The following is a 20,633-nucleotide window of genomic DNA, read 5'->3' on the forward strand; positions in this document are numbered from 1 at the left end:
ACACGAGTATCGACGAGCCCGATCACGCAACCTTTTGAGGCGAAAGCCTCGTTGTTGGATGTTGCGTCAGTGGTGGTTCTGCAGGGCCAGCACAACATCCCTGTTTGTGTTGGCAAGATATATACATCTTCCGACCAAAATTTTTGACAAACATTAGCATGGCGTTTCAGGCGGTCTTTTTTTTAAATTATTTATTTTTTCTGCCTTTGATGATACAGGTCGTATTACTCGGAAGAGCATGAGGGGAGAGGGTATTCACATTGACACTCTTCAAAAAGTAAGATACAGAGAGAGATGCAACTGCTTTTTTTTTCTTTTTCCCCTTTTCAAATACCCGCACAGAGTTGGACCGTGGGTGAATCTGCGTATTGGTCTGTGTTTTGGCCATTTTGGCTCTCTCGTTGGCCCCCTTTTTGATGGGCTTGATGCCTCTGTTAAGTTCAAGTAGGCTCGCATGCAGAACAATCAGAATAAAAAACAAATGCATTGAATCAGTTGCCCTGGCCTGGCCTCTGCTCTGACATGTTGGCCACCACGATGATGACAAGTTTATGTAATTACTTGTTCATGAAAGAACGAAGGAAGAAAAAGAAAAGGGGGGTATTTTGTTACATCTCGTCCATCCTTTTGCTTGCCACCATGCATGCATGCATTCATTCCCCCACCCCTCCCCTTTTTACGAACTTAATCCAGCTCGAGTATGGCCCTCCGGCTCGCATCCTCGTGCACCCAGCTGACGATCCGGCTGCCCACGTCCCCGACCAGCCTGTCGTACTGCGGGCCGGGGAAGAACAGGCCGCAGTGGGCGCCGACCTCGTCCGTGTCGGCCATGTAGATGGGGACCCAGGTCTCGTCGGCGGCGCCGTTGCGCTTGCCGGGCAGGGTGCAGAACTTGCGCTCCTTGGGGGGCTTCTTCTTCTTCTCCTTCTCGGCCTCGGCCTTGGGCTTGCCGCCTGCAGGTGGTGGTGTAGCCGTAGCCGCGTGGCTCTCGCCCTCGGGCGGCTGGTCGACCGCTGCCGTCGACGACGACCCCGTCGCCGAAGACGGCGTGGCAGTATTATCCTCCTCCTCCTCCTCCTCCTCCTCCTCCTCCTCCTCCGCCGCCGCCGCTGAAACCTGATGCTGCTGCCGCCGCGCCGCCTTCTGCCTCCTCTCCTTGTCCTTGTCCTTGTCCTTGTCCTTGTCCTTGTCCTTGTCCTCCTTGTCGCGCCTCTTCTGCTCCTCCCTCAGGCGCTTCTCCGCCTCCTTGTGCGCCCGCCTCTCCCGCTTCTCGACCAGCTTCGCGCGCTCCCGGAGGGCCCTGTCGCGGTCCTTGACGGCCTTGTCGTACGCCTTTTGCACCCGCCTGCTCTCCTTCTCGGCCTGCTTGCGGGCGTCCTTGTCGGCGATGCCGGCCAGGTCCGGCAGCTGCGGCGGGGGCGGCGCGTCCGGGATGGGGGGAAGCAGTACGGACGTGGATGGCGATGATGACGATGGCGGCGGTGCCAGTCTGAGTGTGGTGCTGGTGGTGGGTTCCTCCGGGTCGGCTGGTGTGGCATCTTGTTGTTGCTTGGGGTCTGCGGGCGACTCTTCTTCTCCTCCGGTGACTTCCGCCGCAGCAGGGGTAGCGCTGGCATTGCCCTCCGCGCCGCCCGAGCGGAGGGGGTCGGTCTGGGAATACGGGGGCGGGTGGCCGTCGGCGGCCGGCGAGATGGTCTCCAGCACCTGGACCCGCGCGCCGTCGCTGTGGTCCTCGACAGAGATCCTCGGCGTGGACGACGACCGCGAGGCCGACCCGCCGCCGCCGCCGCCGCCGCCGCCGCCGCCGTCCACCGAGCTGCGCGCCGAGGCAGACGGCGAGCCTGCTGCTCCTCCTCCTCCTCCTCCTCCGACCGAGGCCCGTTCAGCCGGCTTCAGATGCGTGCCCGCCCGGGGCCTGCTGCCGGCGCCGCTGGGGGACGGGCTCCGGCTCCGGCTCTTGTCCTTGCCCTTGTCCTTGTCGTCCTTCTTGATCCGCCCCGTCGAGAGCGTGTAGTAGTTGACGAAGCGCACGCGGGCAACATCCGCCCTCCTGCCGCTGCTACCCGCCGCCGCCGCGGTAGCAAAGTCGTCCACGTCCTCGAGGCGGCGGAGGCGGGTGTAGCGCTGGTTCATGCCGACGTAGTCGGCCAGGCAGGCGCCGAACTCGAGGTGGTTGACGATGTGCTGGCGGGCGGCGCTGACGATGCCCTCGGGCTGGTGCTTCTTGGCGAAGTGGACCATGTTGCTGAACCAGCCGCGGTCCTGCAGCAGGCGGTCGTTGAAGAAGGCCGGGTTGAAGTAGGGGTCCGACGAGCTCTGCGCCTGCGCCTGCGACGATGACGACGACGACGTCGCGGTGTTGTTGTTGGTGGTGGTGGGGGACAGCACGCTGGAGCTTGCCGGGGACTGGACGCCCGAGAGAGAGGTCATCTCGTTGTAGAGCGACGGGTCTGGCGAGATCGAGCCGGACACGTTCTGGTTCAGGGTCAGGCCGTCCATGCCCTGGGAGGCGGCGCCCGCCACATCTGGCTTTGGCTCTGGGGCCTTGCGGAACAGGCTCGCGATGCCGGAGACGATGATGCCCGGGTGAAGGCCCAGGAAGGGCGAGTCGAGCGATATCGTGCCTAGGATGCGGTGCTGAAAGGGGTAGTCCACTTGCGGATCTTCTTGAGGCTGACCTTGTATATCAGTAATCATGCGTGATGGTGTCTTGAGAGAGAGAGAGGAGTTTTTGCAACGAACCATCAACACCACTTCGGCAGCGAGCAGGCCGCCCATCGAGTGGCCGACGAGGACGACGTCCGTGTCGCCGTGCTCGTGGGGCGCGAGCCAGTCGCCAAAGTTGTCGCGGGCGACCTCGATGGCCTTGTACGTCTTGTAGCGCGGGTAGATCTTGGAGTGGACGACGTGGGTCTCGGCCAGCGCGGCCCGGAGGAAGCCGTGCACGTGGGCCGGGAACGAGCGGAAGGAGCTGTCGTTGCCCATGAAGCCGTGGACGTAGACGACCAGGAGCGTGCGCCTCGCGCCGGCGCCGGCGCCGGCCTCGTCCAGGGAGGGGACCAGGGACTGCGTCGACGAGGTGCGGGGGTCGTCGCGGGAGCGCCAGAGCGCGTGCGCCGGCGCGTCGTCTTCCATGTAGGCCGTCGGGGTGAGGACCTGCAGCGACGAGCGGCTCGACGATGGCGAGAGCCTCCCCATGGTGATGTCTCCGAAGGGGTTTGTCCACAGGGAGTTATCAATGATCAAATGTTCTGGGGGTCTATTGATATCACAGTTTGGTCTGTGTGTGGAGGAAGAGAGAGGGGCTTCAAGATTGCGATGCGGTCATGGCACTGTGAGTGCTGAGATCAAAGGCATTCATGAAATGCGAGTTTTGAATTTGATGATCGGAATCCCATCTGTTTGCATATTGTGACAAGAAGCTTCCCATGGCAAGCCCCTGATGGCAAGATTATTGAGGTTCTAGCATGTAGTTGCGTTCATTCTGTTGAGCTCCCCCGCAATCAGGGGCGCTAATACAATAGGTGTGGACGTCAAAAGAGCCTACCTATTACAGCGTGGCCAACAGTACACGCCTGCGCCAGGACAGTGACGTGGCCGTGTATCGCTGCCAGGTTGCTGTTGTCATTGCCTCATTATTGTTTCCTATGAGATAATCATGAAACGGGATTCCCAGATTCTGCTGGACAGGACCGAGTTGATGAGATGACGGGCGAACAAGTGCGTGAATGAACAACCGCAAAAAAGAGAGAAAAAACTTGGAAACAACCTTGCTCGTCAGGTTTCTGACGGGGAACCAATCATCCGGATGACCACATGATTTGTTCTGAACAAAGAGGTTGAGATGTCATTCCCAGGATGTTACCGCAACCCAGCATCGGTACTGGGGAATTCTAAGCAGACAAGTTCTCTATCATTGTAACAGAATTGGGCAAGGTAAAGCATCGGGAACTAAGGCATGTACCGAGACGACAAAGTTTACCCAGCGAGCCGACCAGGTATCTATCGTCATCCCGTCTTGTCGATGTCGCTTCCGGTGGCGTGGCGTCCACCCCAAATGGCCCCGGGGACCCTTGAGTGATTGTCCTGAGCCAGGCATGCAAGGGGTGGTGCACCAGCAGAGGAAACACACGCTCGACACGCTCTAGACCATGCACTCGTGGTGGAGCGAAGCAACGGTTACCTTGTCGGCTGCAGAACAGCAAGCAAGCCGGACCCTGCCACGATGGACTGGTCCGAAGTGAGGACGACATTAAAGGACCTGCGGGCATCCGCTCCCGCACCCGTACGTCGACTGTTGCCCGCCGCACCAGGCCAACTGCACTGCTCCCGTGCTGTAGGTAGCACACGTTGAAATGCGAGGCTTCGATAATTGTGCCTCTGCATGCAAACGACGATGGAATGGCTGGACCTTGTGGCCGACCACTGCCTGCAGGTCATTCCACACAGAGTCGTGAAGCATGCGGCCGGTTTTGCTTTGTTATTTTAGGGTGCGATTCTCGCGTGGCCCGTGTTGGGGGGGGGAGGGGGGCGCTATTAATTTTGGGGCGCGGCTTGGCATTTTGGCACAATCTGTGCCTGAATACGAACTCGGGGTGTTTTCTCTCTTCTGTCTTCTGTGCTTTCGGGAGCTAGACCGAAGCCAGAGTGCACATGCTGCTGGACTTGGCCAGGTCTAGTCCACCAAGCCAAAAGAGCCACAAACGGGAAAAGTAGAGCCATGGGGGCCATCAATGATGGAGTTTACGTACCTAACCTAACTACAGATGGTGATGGTGATGGTGCTGTGCTGGTGGAGTTGAACGCTTTGGACACCTCTTGTGCGTTAGGCGATGACACGCTGTTTTAGCTCGCTGAAGAACAGCAAAGTTCCAGGGTTCGGAGCGCACAGAGCACCCCCAAACGGCGCTATTCACCCGCTATCTACGCCATCTCGGCGGGAAGGGAACTTGCAAAAATCAATGGTCTGTTCACCTGCATTTTCACAACGCTTCCGCTCGTCTTCAAGCTCCACTCACTGTACAAGAAGCCAAGAGGCCAGAAAGAGCCCCCATCCAAGGTCCGGTGCGTCTGTCCAATCACCAGCGGCCGGCTGCAGGGACCCCGGCCAAGCAGCCAGGAACCGGCGGTGGTGATTGGGCAATGGTCGATACGGGTGCCCGTTCTTAGCACCATCGCCGCCAGCCGACTCCACAAGCGAGATTGGGCCGTGGGACGGCCTGGACGGCCTTGTCAGAAAACGGAGTGGAATGGCGAGTCCTGGCCCTGCACTGGCAGGCATTTTGGTCTGATCTTTTTGCTCTGCGCTTCCCAACCAAACCCCAAATGGAAAAGGGCCCCCAGGCAAACACTCCCCCCCCCAAAAGTGTCCCCCTCGTCCAACACCACACACACCCATGACGACCAAGTCTGTCCACCCATCGCCTCCAACGCTGCACACTCGCAATTTTAATTCTTTGTCGAGACCCTGTCTGTCTGTTTGCTTGTGGCCGCCGTTTTGTTTCGTTTAATATTGGCACCCCGAACCCCGTCCGACTGACGCAGGAAGCTCCCCTTCCTCCTCTCCTCTCCTTTCCCTCCTCCACCTGCTGACAACCGCACGGCACGTCGATGCACACGGCTTCCCTTGTTCGTCCCCTTTCCACGACGACGAGTTGGTGAAGGAGAAGTGAGGGCCAGACAGAGACAGACCGACGTCAAGAGCAGACAAAGAGAAAGAGGAAGCTAGCGGGACCGAGAAAAACCTCAAAAGGAGGAGATACTTCGCACGCGGAAAGCCACCCCTAAAGGCTCAACTCGACTTTCACGATCGCCATTCACTCATTTTCGTATCGGCAACACCTCGTGGACGAGAACCATGCAATGACGACCCGGCCGACGAGCATGGACTGCGCCGACCGATTAAACACATAGCAGCAGTTGCCTGCCATACGAGCGCACAGCCCACAGAGAAGCCTGCTAGCCAGTCTCTGCTCCTAGTCTTCTTCGTTCTCGTCGAATACGGATCGCCGCCGCCGCAGATGCGCAGCCTCCGACGATAGTCCTTGCCCCCTCCCCCCAAAAAACACAGCACCCATTCCCACGTTCGTTTCGCAACTCCGCCACGCGCGATGACTAACCACGCTCGCGGGTCTTCACTCCTTCAGACCCGCAGATCTCACATCCACCGTCATTTACATGACCTACGACGCAGCCTGCATCACGTACACCACCCTCGTGATGTCCGCGAGCCCGCCACTCCTTCTACTACCACCCACGAGCAGATAGAAATCCGCGAGTACCCCGACCTGGCTCACCCGGACCACCCCGTCGTCACCCAGGTCGTTCAGACCGTATCGGTCGTCCAGTACGTCGATGGCAATGGCGCCACCATCGATGTCAGCACCGTCTACTCCCCGCCCAAGACCCAGGTCGTGGATCAGTTGACCGGCGTCACCATCGAGAAGCCTTCGGACAGCGCCCTCCCCACTACTCCTGTCCCTGTGCCTTCTTCTCCCCCACACGATGGCACCGCCGCCTCGACAAGCTCCAGCCCTTCCAGTCAAGAGGCTACGCCTCCTCTGACGTCCTCTCATTCGTCTTCTTCGGCCTTGCCTTCGTTGTCTGCTGCTACCAATTCCAGCACCAGTATGTTACACAGATTATCTTGAGCCGCACTCACGGCATGGATGCTAATCATGAAACCAGGCTCTTTTATACCACACTTTAACAACAGCACGTCAGTGTCACATTCACTCTTTGCCAACTCGACTCGGACGACGTCTTCCTCGTCCACTCCTTTCTTTCACTCGTTCACTTCTAGCTCTTCCAGGAGCAGCTCTACGGCGGACGATGGTTCGTTCACCATTTTCGGCGGCGGTCCTACCTTGACAGCGGAGCCGACCCTACCTGCCACTGCTTCTTCTACGGCAGGCTCGGGCTCGGGCTCTACCCAAGCCACGCCAACCAGCACGGTTGTCGGCGGAGTAGTAGGAGGCGTTGCCGGCCTGGCCCTTCTTGTCCTCGGGGCTCTTTTATTGATGCGGTGGAAGAGGAGGCAGAACGGTGTTCGCCTGTTGGGTGACGGGGACGCTCCTGCCTCGAGGAGTCTTGGTGGGCCTGGAGGGCCGTTTGGCACGTTTGCAGAAGCGAGTGGTGGCGGAGGAGGAGGAGGAGGAGGAGGAGGTGGAGGTGGGAGCGGCAGCGGCAGCGGCAGCGGCAGCGTTCCAATGGCTGAGCGGGGTCTCCCGTTCGCCATCCCGGCGACTCTTGCTGCTCTCTCGGGCTACAAGCGGAGCTCACAGGCGACCTCGGCCGGCGGAACGGATTCGAGTGAGAGAGGCTTCGCGCGGATATCTGGCAGAAAACTACCCTCGGTCCTCCAGCACGGAGGCGACGGCTTCAGCGACCCGCATGAGAGCGTGCTCAGCGGGCAGTCTTTCTACCGCGACTCTCACGGATTCTGGGGCGGCGACGGCAGTCCTCGTTTCGCGCTTGGTTCTCCCATGCGCCCGGAGAGCGGTATCCCTGTCATGCAGCCGGGCCCGATCAGGACGCCGGTCACGGAGCAAGGACCGATCTTTGAACATTCTCCGACCCAGAACTCCCCCGGCCGGAACTCCCCGGGCCTGAGAGGCCCGGCCTCGCTCGACCCACTCGGACGAACACATATATCGCAGGACGGATCGCGAGGCTCAGGCTCGAGATTCACCGAGAACATATGACGACCACCCGACACGCCCTAATGCCTGCAACTACCTGTCCTCCTATTTTTCTGCCCGCTATCTCTGAAAAGCTCCTGTATATGGTTGTCTCATTTTCACACACACACACAAAACCGTATCATAATGTCTGTTGGAATCATGGAAGAGCCCCAATCCGGGTCCGAAAGGATCTGACGTTGGACTTTTCTTCACACAAAGCATTTGGCCTGGCGTTTCATTCCGTTTGGATAGCACCCATTTTCTGGCACGATTCTCCTTGCGCGCGCGAAGGAAAAGAAGATGAGAGGAGATGAGCAAGATGGAAGAGACGGCACCGTCTGGCCCTGGACTGGCCCTCTTGACAGCTTGGCTCACAGAGTGCCTCCTTGTCACACTGGTAGCTCTCCGTCTTACCAGTTGTTGTTCTGCTTGTACATATAATTCGAGATCTTCTTTTTCTCGTCGTGTTATAGACCCTTTGAATCTAGACACGTAATTTTTTTTGGCGAAGTTTCTTTTCCCCTGATGGCTGAGGAGGAGGACTCTTGATCTGTTTCGTTGCATTGACTGCTGAGCTCATTTGATCATCGGCTCGTATGTTCAAATTCTTGTCAGATCACGGCATGATCTCCCGGGTTTCTGGCTCATCCAACACCTACTCTCGCCACGGCCGGCCTGGAGCTGTCAAGGCCTGCTCGACCGGACTCGATGCGAGCCTGGTTGACAGCCTTGACCCCACCTCGACCACGGACGGCCACCAACGAGTTCGTCCAAAGAAAAGCCCTCCCATAGTGTCATAAGGGCAACGGGGCAACGGGGCCCAGCGAAGGATGCTTTAAAGTAATAGCACGTGTCAGACATGCGCAAGACTGATCTGCGGTGCGTCTGGTACGGGGCCTTTTTACTTTGGGCATTTTTGAAAAGGAGGGCCGGCTTTCCATGTATACCATGTAACGAGGGGTACAAGTGGTCTCCCAGTCTCGATAAGCAAGCAGTGCCGGGACCCTCCCCCCCCCCCTTCAGGTTGGGATGATCTTGAGACAGATGTGAAACGCAGAACAGAGGTCTTTTTGTCGCGGGCCGCTCGGACTCAAACTATGACAAATTGAAGTTCTGGCTTCCCGGCTAAGAAAGGAGGGAAAATGTTTCGCTAATCACTTTTTTGTCCTTATTTTTTTCTGATGCGGCAGCCGCCCGAGGAAACGTGTTTATCAGAGCAAGTGGTCATTGACTGGTATCGTGTACGATGGCGGTACAACAAGTGCACGCGAGCGGAGGTCGCGGTAGCAGTGTGGACAAGTTGGAGTTCCTCTGCGCTCATTCGAAGCGTGTCCGGTTCACCGGCAGTTTTTGTGTGTGTTTTGCCCGTGTAGCTGTTTTGCCCTACGGCGAGCCTCTTATCATCCGAAGAAGCTTAAGGCGACCGTTCAATCTTGAGCCCTGTTTTGAGACTACGACTGCCTGCGTTGCGCAACATTTACTCCCCCTACCTACCTGGGCAGGTACTTCGTGGAGGGACCCTTTCCCCCTTGGAACGAAACCCGATTCCGGCAGTGTTTCGATGCCAAGACCTCAACTCCTGCCGGAGCAGGGGTTGGGGGGCCTTCTTGGACGGTGGAGCGCTCTCGTCTCAAGATTCTTGGAGGTCTCAACTTACAACGAAGCCTCAACGACACTTGCTCCACTCAGGTACTAACCTCCCTCTCACGGGCCTCCGAGCACACGGCTTGTGAAGTAGGTACTCAAAGACAAATGAAATGGCCGATGAGCAAAAGGTATCTCAGCTCAGCAAAGATCCAAGGCCTTTTGCCTGCTTTGATTGCTCGGCCGCTCGCTGACCAGCTGAGAAGAAATGTCCTCGGCCAGTCCGCAGTGTAACCCGAGGAGCAACTTTTTCAACATCCCCGCGTACGTCAGCTGGGAATGAAGCATATCAACCCACGGAAGGGGGGGAAGGGTTCGTTCGTATCGTGCGCACTCGGCCTTCGCCGGGCGGCCTCTCTCTCTCTCTCCACAATGGACACAGGCCAGCTCTGTTCATGGAGGTCTCACCTCACACAGAACAGGGGGCCGCATGCCCCGGATCTCGGAGTGAAGCCAGGGTTGGCTTCCCGGGGGCAGGAGCCGTCACACAATGACATATCAAGGTAAAGGTAAAAAGAAGAAGAGAAAAAGTCGAGATGGGCCCACAGGCTGGCTTTGACGTCAAACGTGTCTGCCTGTCAGGATCTAGGACGTCTTGGGAAGAGAGTTCAATGCGATCCGTACGTGGCGATCTCTCTCTCTATCATCAGGTGGTGATTTTCCATCCCCAGAGTGATTTGCCTCTTGCGATCACCGGAACCGATGAAGGGGTATCACGGCTCAGGATGGACACGACATAATTACTTCTCTCTCACCCTCTCTGTCCGGGCTTTGGGACACGGCTGGGCCAAGGCGCCACGGCGTGGGTAGGACAGACAGATGTTTGCCTCAGAGGCTTGATTGCCGTGTCCGATTTGTCCGTAGCCTCCAGTCTGGCGTCTGAGCGCATCATCCATTGATAGTGCCCAGCGTATCACCATGGTGCGTGCTGTCAGGGGTCAGCTTTTGCGCGTTTGCAGTCCTCGTCTTCATTCCGCTTTTGCCATCTCTTTGCACTCCTGGTGGGAATTAAAGTAGACAGGCCAAGACAGACATGCACCAGTGATGTCGCGCGCGCGGCACGGCCTCTCTCTCGAGAGCAAACCCCGAATTTGCGAAGACCTAGGCCGGAACGGAACCCCCCATGCTCGTTTGGTACCATTCTTTTTTCCCAGCCCCAAGACCCTGTCACAGAGCCGCCGCCCGCTGGCCGCAGCGCAACTTTTTGCTTCTGTGTGGATGGATTACCAAGCAGCAAGTCATGGCAAGTCCAGGTCCCATCTGTGACCGGCATGGCGAAATGCATCTGCGGTCCACCACCACCCCCCCAAAAGAAGGAGGGATATGCACCGCCCTGGCACATACGTAAACCAGTGTATCAAGAGCCTCTCTCTCGCCCTATCGACGTGCCCTGTCCGTCCTCTTGTGGGTGTCTCTCTATTTGGATCGTGCAGTCCACCCACCCATGACAGCCTTGTTTGTGTGTGTGTGTGTGTGTACTGCGGCGCCCGCGCCCAGAAGCATTCCCGTCTCGTCTCGAACTTGTAGAAAAGAAGAGGAGCTTGTCACCTCTCCTCCCCCCCTTTCAGGGACTGCTTTTCCTGGGGTTGCGGCGCACGCACCCTCCACTAAGTTACGTACCTTACTGTCCATCCGTACAGAGAGACCTGGGCAGGGACTAAAGTAGCCCATTTTGTCACTCCACACGCTATCGTCGGAAGCCGTAGCGTTTTACTCGTGCCATCTTCTTATTTTCTTACCTGACCCTGACGCATCCCGACCATCCCGAGTCATCGTTTCTCAATTGCCTCTCTTTTGCGACGCTTTTCTTCCTCTCTCTCTTTTTTTTTTCTCTCTCTCTGTCTTTCTGTGACGTATCTTTCCTGCCTGCGCAACGGGTAGTAGCCTGTGCTAGATTGACGACGAACACTTGACTCTCCTTTCCCGCACACCCCCCCCCCAACGACTCTTCGCCTTATATCCTGCCCGCTCTCGGTTTTTACGGACACTCAGCCACGCCCGTCGAGCTAAGACGATTAGCGAGCAACTAAACTTTCTCCAACGAGGTGGCCGCCGCGACACCACCAGGGGACGTTCCTCCCTGTGGAATCTCCAGACTAGGCCTTGTGGAGGTCCAACTCTGGTCTGTAGCGGTCATAGGAGCAGACGCCTCCTCCGTCTAGTCTCTTGTTCCCAACGACTCGCCCGCCTTTATTAGCTAGCCGATCCCCCAACTTGTTAGTTCGGAGTAGCGTACTCGCTCTCTTGGTGGACACAATCGGACCTCCAACCTCTCCGACCACCGCCCCAACAACGCTCGACAGCTCTTGTTTCTTTCGCAACCGATCTGTGACGCGCCTGTGGTGTATTGTCATTTTGTTTTTTGAGAAGACTACATTTCTTCCTTTCTTCTCGAGGACCCGTGGTCTCGTCGCAAGGGGAAAAAAAAAAAAAGAAGCAACCCAGCTCCAAGCCCATGGATCACATACGCATGGACCCGGGCTTCCAGATGCCCGGGATGCCCGCGCCGCCGCAGCTGATCAACCAGCCGCCCCAGATCTTTGGGGGCTACGACGGGCTCTCGCTGCAGCAGCTGCCCCCGGACATGACGGCGCACATGTTTGGCGACCCCAGCACGCTGCTGGACGACGCGAACGAGGCCAAGCGGCGGAGGATAGCGAGGGTGAGTTTTTTCCCCCTCTGGCCTTGCAGATATGCCTTGCAGATACGCCCCCTCCCGGAGCTAGAGCTGCAAGGGCCCCGTCGTCGTGTCCGAGTCCGGTCCGGAAACGGGCTGGCCCAGCTACTGATTGTCACATGGGTTTTGGTTTGGTTTGGACTATGGCTAACTTGCGTCTGGTTGGGTCTCAATATAGGCTTGCGACATGTGCAGAAAGAAGAAGATCAAGTGCGACGGCAAGCTGCCCGCCTGCACGCACTGCATCAACTACAAGACGGAGTGCGTCTTCACGCAAGTCGAGAAGAAGAGGAGTCCGCCGAAGGGGTATGTTTTTTTTTTTTTGTGGAATAGGCCCTCTGCTCTTGCACATTGCGCTACAAGGTTTTGGGAGAAGCTGACATGCTGGTGTAGAGCCAAATACATCGAGGGACTAGAGAATCGGCTGGGCCGTATGGAGAGTCTTTTGAGGCTATCGGGTGAGTCGTCCCTCATGTACCGGTCGCACGAGACTGCTGCGCCTGAAGCAATGGGCGGCACTGCGTGAAGACTCCGAGGATCGAGGGGCTGACATGTTTTCTCTAGGCTTGCTCGGCGACGACGACAACGGGGCGACAGATCTGGGAACGCTGGAGAAGAAGCTGGCGGAGAAGACCAGAGAGTCGAGGCAGGCATCCCAAGCGGCGCTTTCGAACCCGACATCTCCGTCGCAGACGGCGTCGGCGCAGGACGAGAAGTCTACCCCGCAGAGCGCTCTGACGTCGCCCGAGCCGCCCAAGGATAAAGACAACAACAAGGAGGAGAACCGCAAGTCGATGACCTCGGACAGGCCCGAGAAGGAAGAGGAGGAGGTCGAGGCGCTGTCGGAGATGATGTGCTCGCTGGTGACCAACAACTGTGGAGAGACGCGGTATATCGGGTCGTCCTCTGGTTTCTCCATCTTCTCCCCGAAGGGCATCCAGTGGGTCAACGAGAAGACCGGCGACGCCTCTTTCCAGCAGATGATCTCCGACGTTTCCCTCGAGGACCACAAGTGGCACAACTGGAAGCCGGAAGTCTTTTCTGATCTCTTCAGCCGACCCGTCTTCCGGCCGCTGCCTCAGAAGCCCGAGGCCATGTCGTTGTTGAAGGACTACTTTGAGAACTTCAACTGCATGTTCCCGCTGTTCCATCAGCCAACCTTCATGTACCTGGTCGAGAGGCAGTACTCGGACGACCCGTACGAGGGGTCTGGCTGGTGGGCTAGCTTGAACGTCGCCCTCGCCATCGCCCACCGACTTCGCGTGATGAGCAAGCTGGTCCCGGCCGAAGAGGACGAGAAGGCGTGGGCCTATCTGAAGAACGCCATGGCCGTCTTTTCCGAGCTGACCATGCGCAACACCGATCTGCTGAGCGTGCAGGCCCTGCTAGGAATGGCCTTGTTCATGCAGGGAACGCCGAACCCCCAGCCGTCATTCCTCTTGATCGCTGCAGCTATTCGGTTGGCTCATAGCATCGGGCTTCACAAGCGCGGCACCGGCTTCAACCTGAACCCTATCGAGATCGAGCAGCGCAAGAGAGTGTTTTGGATTGCGTACATGCTGGACAAGGATCTGTGCCTTCGCTCGGGGCGGCCGCCCGCACAGGACGATGACGACATGAATGTGGACCTGCCCGATGCCGATCCGGAGGACAACATTGGCAATATCCCCTTGTCTGACGGCAAGGGCAAGATGAACCTCTTCAGGGTCCTCTGCGAGTTTGCCTTGATCGAGAGCAAAGTCTACAACCGGTTATACTCGACAAAGGCGACGAAGCAGACCGACGGGGAGCTCCTCAACACGATTGGCGAGCTGGACCAAGAATTGGAAGAGTGGAAGGACCGCATCCCGATCGACTTCAGGCCCGAGCACGAGATCAAGGCTTCGCACACGCCATTGATCCTGCACGTTGTCATGCTGCACTTCACATACTACAACTGCTTGACCACCATTCACCGCATGTCGATTCACCATGGCTTCTGGACCAGTCGCCTGTCTAATTATGCCATTCAGGGCCTCAACACGCGGCCGCTGAACCCACGGGTGTACTCTTCGGCGGCGCTGTGCACGTCTGCTGCCCGGGCGTCGATCTCTCTGCTCAAGTACATCCCTCAGGGTGACTTCCAGTGTGTCTGGTAAGTTTTGCAAAAAGCGCAGCTCGAATTTCAGGATGAACTATGTCTAACTTTTTTTTTTTTTTTTTTTTTTTTTACAGGTTGATATTGTATTTCCCAGTTTCTGCACTGGTAACGCTGTTCGGAAATATCATTCAGAACCCGATGGATCCGAGGGCGCGGTCGGACTCGAGGTTGATGAACCTGGTGGTGACGTTCCTATCCATGCTGGGCCAGGAGGCCGAAAGCGGCGGTGTTCACCGCATGCTCGGCGTGTGCTCCGAGTTTGAGCGCATCGCGAAGCTCGTCATCGACAAGGCCGAGAAGGAGAACGCGGGGCGGAGAAAGCGCAAGAGCCACGACCCCAACACGGCGGCCAAGCCCGCGGGTACGCCGGCGGCCGGCGCCAAGCCGGCGGCGACGACGCAGACGCCGCGCCCGTCGTCGGCGAGCACCCCGAAGCCGCACGTGCAGAACGCGACGCCGGGCAGCACCGTCAACGGGCAGCTGTCGCCGCCGCTGCAGCAGCAGGACGCCCGGTCGGTCAAGAGCGGCTTCAGCCCGCTGGCCTCGACGATGAGCCAGCAGTCCTCGCCCGCCATGGCGCCCACGAGCTGGCAGGCCTCCTCCGACTTTGCCTCCGCCATGAACGGCGGCGGGGGGCCGCCGGACTTTTCTTCGCAGTTTGGCGACATGTCCGGCTTTGCTTCTGGGCTCGCGGGGGGCCTGCACTCGCCGGCCATGCAGAACGGCATGTTTGGGCAGCCCATGCTCCCGCAGGACCTGTTCTCGCTGCCCATGACGCTCGACTGGGACTGGGCCGAGATGAGCGGCGGCGCCTACCCGAGCATTGAGAACGGGGCGCAGCCGCGGTGATTTCGCAGGGAAAACTTGTGTGTGTTTTTATCAGAACTTTGCAGGAAACGAACAAAGCGCGGTTTCTTCTTTTTTTTTTTTTTTTTGCTGGTATATATCCTATATGTTGAGCTTTTCCGCATCGTTTTTTGGGGGGGGGCATCTACGGGAGTTTTGCTGGTTGCAAGCAAAGCCATGTTTTGGAAGGATAATCTGATTCTGCACGGGCGAGCAATCTCCACCATTGATGGTCTTTGGTTTTCTTGTCTTTCCTGTTCCTTTGTTATTTCTCTCGTCTTTCTTCTTTCTTTCTCACGATGGATGGATGATACGGCTGAAACTCTTTTCTGTTTTGGAAATCCCAGGCATCCGAGGCGCCGGTCTGGCTGTGGGTGATTTTGAATGTCTTATAACTGTAGTTTACAAGGATGTGTCACTGGGATAGGGACATAATGGAAGCAAAATTGTGGCATAACACTCTGAACATATGGGACTACCAAGTGTATTTTGTGCAAATAAAGACAGAGCAGACAGTTTGTGCCTTACAGACTCAACGAGTCGTGACTCTGTGTGATCGTGCTTATCGGCGAGTCTGCACCGAGGCATCTCGGAGTTGACTAAGCCGCATCACGTGGTAGGACCAGCCGGAGGGTCCCCTAAACCCCATCCAGCCTAGTCGTCCCGGATCCAATCATCATCACGCCTCACAGGATCATTTCTTGAGCTTTCGCATGCCTTCTCCCCAGCTTGCGGATCTCTCAACCAACTCACACATTGGTGCACGACGCATCACCGGGAAACAAAGGGCTTTCTGCCCTGCGAGGAGAGTCTTTTTTCTTAATTGCAAGGAACCTAGCCGGACGACCCTCCCAATGAGATAGCGTCCGCTGCTTTTCCCCTTTGCACCCCTTCTTCCCGACCTTTTTTTTCCTACATCGTCTGATTTTCCGCGCCTTCCGCGCTGCCAACCCACCCAAGGAAGCATGACGACGCTCCTTCGCCCAAGCACGCGGCAAGTCGCGCGGCTGGCATCCCTGTCCTTCCGGACGACAGCGAGACCGAGCATCGGCATTTCGAGGTTACCCAGGTCACGGCTTCCCGCCTGCGCGCATCAAATACCGCGGTATTACTCGTCCGAGTCACCCAACAACAACAAGAAGCCCGAGAGCAACTCAAGTAAGAACAAGAAGGATGCCGAGGACAAGAACAAGGAGGTCAATGGCGCCACAAAGAAGGAGGAGGAGCCGTCCGGCGAGGATGGCAAGGTGAACGCGTCTGAGGTCAAGGAGGACACCAAGGATCCCCTCCCGCCCGGATGCGTCTACCTCAGCGACCAGGAGATCAAGGCGCTGATGGAGATGCTGTCGAGGGTGCCCCCAGCGCAGACAAAGTACGTGGGCGAGGTCATCCAAGACATCAAGAAATACGGCGCGCCCGTCGAGCTGCGGGAGCTGCTGCTCAAGTTCAAGGACCAGGGCCTCAGTGTGGCCGATACCATGAAGGTGCTGCGGACCACTCAGCTCCTAGCCCAGCGGCTTAACGAGGCGAAGAAGGGCAAGGCGACAGACGACATGTTCGACTCCAACGAGCCGCGGAATCCGTTCGCCTCGGGCCAACAGCAGCAGCAGCAGCAAGGCTCCGAGCAAGGACGGCAGGGCAAGGGTGGACCGAACAACAAGGACAACCAAGGACGACCCAGGGTGTTTGACGGCAGCGACTTTATGACGTGGGTTGTCGGCGCCATGCTCCTCTATCCTCTCTACTCCATGATCTTCCCCGGCGAGTCCTCCCGCGAGATCACCTGGCAAGAGCTGCGCAGGAACTTCCTGGACAAGGGTCTCGTTGAGAAGCTTGTCGTCATTAAGGATCGCGTGCGGGTCGAGCTCAACCGCGAGGCCACCCAGCAGATGTATCCTGACTCCGTCGCCGCCAACCCCAACTTCCACTACTACTTCACCATCGGCTCCGTCGACGCTTTCGAGAGGAGAGTCGAGGAGGCCCAGGATGAGCTCAACATCCCGCCCTCCGAGAGGATCCCGGTCGCGTACATGACGGAAGGCGTTATCGGCAGCTTTCTTCTTGCGTTTGGCCCTACCCTGATGATCGTCGGTCTCCTCTACTGGATGTCCAGGAGAGCTGGCGGCGGCATGGGCGGAGGCTCCAGCGGAGTGTTCGGATTCGGCAAAAGCAAAGCTAAGCGCTTCAACCACGAGTCTGCGGTCAAGGTCAAGTTCGCCGACGTTGCCGGCATGGACGAGGCCAAGCTGGAGATCATGGAGTTTGTCAGCTTCCTCAAGACTCCCGAGAAGTTCCAGAGGCTAGGTGCCAAGATCCCCCGCGGTGCCATTCTTGCTGGTCCTCCCGGTACTGGTAAGACGCTGCTGGCCAAGGCTACTGCCGGCGAGTCTGGCGTCCCCTTCTTCAGCGTCAGCGGTTCCGAATTCGTCGAGATGTTTGTCGGTGTCGGTGCTTCCCGTGTGCGAGACCTCTTCGCTACGGCCCGCAAGAACTCTCCCTGCATCATCTTCATTGATGAGATTGATGCTATTGGCAAGTCTCGTAGTGACGGCAGTCGGTTCGGCGGCAACGAGGAACGCGAGGCGACGCTCAACCAGATCCTGACCGAGATGGACGGTTTCAACACCTCGGAGCAGGTGGTCGTCCTCGCCGGCACCAACAGGCCCGATATCCTGGACAAGGCGCTCATGCGACCCGGCCGTTTCGACCGTCACATCAATATTGACCGGCCTACGATGAAGGGACGGCAGGACATCTTCAAGGTCCACCTGAAGAAGATCACGACGAACGAGGACCTTGAGTATCTGACTGGCAGACTCGCGGCCTTGACGCCTGGTTTCGCTGGCGCTGACATTGCCAATGCCGTCAACGAAGCCGCACTCATTGGTAAGGGCTCCCTCACCCCCTTTTAATCATTTACCTTGGTCCATTCATTTACTAACTAGCCTGATGATAGCTGCCAGAGCCAACGCTACCAGCGTCGAGATGATCCACTTTGAGCAAGCCATCGAGCGTGTTATTGGCGGTCTCGAGCGCAAGTCTCTGGTCCTCAACCCCGAGGAGAAGCGCACCGTCGCCTACCACGAGGCCGGCCACGCCATCTGCGGCTGGTACTTCAAGTACGCCGACCCCCTGCTCAAGGTCTCCATCATCCCCCGCGGCTCGGGCGCCCTCGGCTACGCCCAGTACCTGCCCCAGGGCGACGCCTACCTGATGACGGTCAACCAGCTCATGGACCGCATGGCCATGACCCTGGGCGGCCGCATCTCGGAGGAGATCCACTTCCCGACCGTCACCTCGGGCGCCAGCGACGACTTCCGCAAGGTGACGCGCATGGCGACGACCATGGTGACCGAGTGGGGCATGTCGGAGAAGCTGGGGCCCCTGCACTTCAAGCGCGACCAGAACGAGCTGCAGAAGCCCTTTGCCGAGTCGACGGCGCAGGTCATCGACTCGGAGGTCCGGCGCATCGTCGACGAGGCCTACAAGCAGTGCAAGGACCTGCTGCTCGCCAAGAAGAAGGAGGTGGGCATCGTGGCCGAGGAGCTGCTGCGCAAGGAGATGCTCACGCGCGACGACATGGTGCGCCTGCTCGGCCCGCGGCCCTTTGCCGACAACGACGAGTTCACAAAGTTCTTCAACAACGAGGGCGGCGGCAAGAGCGCGCCGCCGCCGTTCCCGACCGAGAACACGGACGAGAGCGTCAAGGGCCCGCAGCCTGCTGTTTTTCAAGGTCGGGGGGAGGAGGCGAGGTAGATGGATGGATGGATGGATGCTGCGAGGAGGGGGGAGGGAGAGGGAGAGAGAGAGAGGATGCTCGCTCTTCCTTTCTCCATCATGAGTTGTCCCGAGGGGGGGAAGACAAGTTGAATGTCCAAGTGAAAACAAAAATATCAATGCTTTGAGGGGGGGGACAAGGCGAGGGGAAGGGAGAAGAAGAAGCCTTTCTTTTGTGCGGTTGCGTTCTCCCCTCGACTTTGTGGTGAGCATTTCACGGGGCGTATAAAGGAAAGGATAGTAGGGGGATTTGACCCCCTTCTCTCTCAGCTCTTACACATCACCACTGACCACCACACACGCGCACTCTGCACACGCACTCGCAACTCTTTGTCTGTTGCGTAAGGAGAGCCCCCGAGACGAAAAGCAAGGGCCATATCAGCATGTCGAGAGGGGGAAGAGGTGGATTGCGATAATGGGGGCATTGGCTCTCTCTCTCAGGGGAGGGGGGGCCGTGTATTGTAACATTTACTTTGTATCAAAAGAAGAATTCCACCCCAAGAGAATAGAAAGTTCACTCCAAAGCCTCCCCCCTGCGCTGCGGTCTTGTGTGTGTATCCTGACTTTGTCTTTTGTAATGTCTATGCTTGTCAAAATTTTCTATGAAGACCAATTGCACCCTCGTGGGTGCAAATGTGCATCTCCCGAGTCTTTGTCGTCCTACTCTTTGCACACAGTCGCAGAGAGGAGAGCCTTGATACAGGGCAGGGGCGTGTTATCGTAGTATTATCGAAGCTTTTCACCCGTGAACCTACGCTTCCCTGTCGTGATAGACAGGCGGGGAGGGGGGGGGGGGGGACCTACAAGGATATCCGTATCCCCGGATCTTCTACACCGACAGCCTACGGCACAGCATAGTCTCTGTGAATGTACATTGCCAGAACGGAGTAGCTATCGCCGCCCAACACCGCCGGTGCGGGCATGCCAGCCATGACGACGGCAGGTCGTCAGCAGTCAGCTGACCGAGCGGCAGAAAGGAGGAGAGAGGAGAGAGAGAGAGAGAAGGCCTATGGAACTTGTCCCTGGTACCTGAGACCTCGGAGGGGGCTTCCCAGTGCCAATAGGAGGACAAGGCATCCTTGTGCGCGTGGGTGCGTGCCTGGACCAGAAACTCTGCTGTTGGGGGTCGGCACTTGGGGGGGTTCGCGTCGGTTCGAGAGGTGTGGCGGATGCATCTGTCAAGCTCTAGCTCTGGCTCCGCAAAGCACAACCCACATGCTCTCATGTACATGCATCCCATCCCACGGGGTTCGAAGCCGTCAGAAGGAAGCCAAAACGAGCCAAATAGGGGGGTGCAAGACGTCCGCCGGGCTGCGGGCCCTCTGCGGGCCAGAAGAAGGGCCTGGCTCTGCGTGCGTGCATGCGTGCGTGGGGACGGGGGTCGTATAAACAGCTTTACTCGAGGTGGATCATGGCGTTTCCCAAGAAAAGAAGGTGATGATGATGGTCCATGGGCGAGCAAGGCCGGAGCCCACACCAACCTCCTCCCTCATTCTCGAGACGGGCGAATGGGAGAACGTCGTCGTTATTGCTCTGAGGGGGCCGAGACCGTCCCGGAGCTAGACACTTTACCCGCCGCAGCAAGCATCGCCAAAGGTTCCCGCCGGATGACGAAAAAAGACGGGGGGCCTCCTGCTCAAGAGGAGGACGGACACATCCTTGTGTGTGTCGTTCAGGACGGTCAAAGCTATTCAGCCACTCCCTTTTCCGCTCACCTCGCGTCCTCGAGATGCGTGGAGATGCCACTCGTCTGTCTCCACTTGCTATAGCAGTGCCATTTAATGTTATGGTTGAAGCTGTTCGGGCCTTCTAGCCCGCTGACAGGTTGGCGTGAAGAGAATGATGCTTGATCTCATGCCGGGGGCTG

The 20,633-nt window shown here is 57.9% G+C and overlaps 4 protein-coding genes across 4 annotated transcripts; 3 read left to right on the plus strand and 1 right to left on the minus strand.

Moving 5' to 3' along the window:
* Positions 1–684: 684 nt before the first annotated feature.
* Positions 685–3,198, minus strand: E0L32_001735 (uncharacterized protein; the record flags this gene model as incomplete). Its single annotated transcript, XM_031135847.1, has 1 exon — positions 685–3,198. One exon carries the CDS (start codon positions 3,196–3,198, stop codon positions 685–687), a length of 2,514 nt encoding a protein of 837 aa, XP_030989871.1.
* Positions 3,199–6,110: 2,912 nt separating this feature from the next.
* Positions 6,111–7,703, plus strand: E0L32_001736 (uncharacterized protein; the record flags this gene model as incomplete). Its single annotated transcript, XM_031135848.1, has 2 exons — positions 6,111–6,627; positions 6,688–7,703. The coding sequence occupies 2 exons, from the start codon at positions 6,111–6,113 to the stop codon at positions 7,701–7,703; spliced, it is 1,533 nt and encodes a 510-aa protein (XP_030989872.1).
* A 4,093-nt stretch (positions 7,704–11,796) lies between these two features.
* E0L32_001737 (uncharacterized protein) lies at positions 11,797–14,992 on the plus strand (the record flags this gene model as incomplete). The annotated part of the gene is made up of 5 exons (XM_031135849.1): positions 11,797–11,988; positions 12,182–12,309; positions 12,397–12,461; positions 12,568–14,137; positions 14,218–14,992. The coding sequence occupies 5 exons, from the start codon at positions 11,797–11,799 to the stop codon at positions 14,990–14,992; spliced, it is 2,730 nt and encodes a 909-aa protein (XP_030989873.1).
* A 962-nt stretch (positions 14,993–15,954) lies between these two features.
* E0L32_001738 (uncharacterized protein) lies at positions 15,955–18,745 on the plus strand (the record flags this gene model as incomplete). The annotated part of the gene is made up of 2 exons (XM_031135850.1): positions 15,955–17,875; positions 17,946–18,745. 2 exons carry the CDS (start codon positions 15,955–15,957, stop codon positions 18,743–18,745), a joined length of 2,721 nt encoding a protein of 906 aa, XP_030989874.1.
* Positions 18,746–20,633: the final 1,888 nt, after the last annotated feature.

Source organism: Thyridium curvatum (assembly GCF_004353045.1).
Source record: "Thyridium curvatum strain D216 chromosome Unknown NODE_7_length_750237_cov_83.650653, whole genome shotgun sequence".
In the NCBI taxonomy this organism is placed as follows: Eukaryota; Fungi; Ascomycota; class Sordariomycetes; order Thyridiales; family Thyridiaceae; genus Thyridium; species Thyridium curvatum.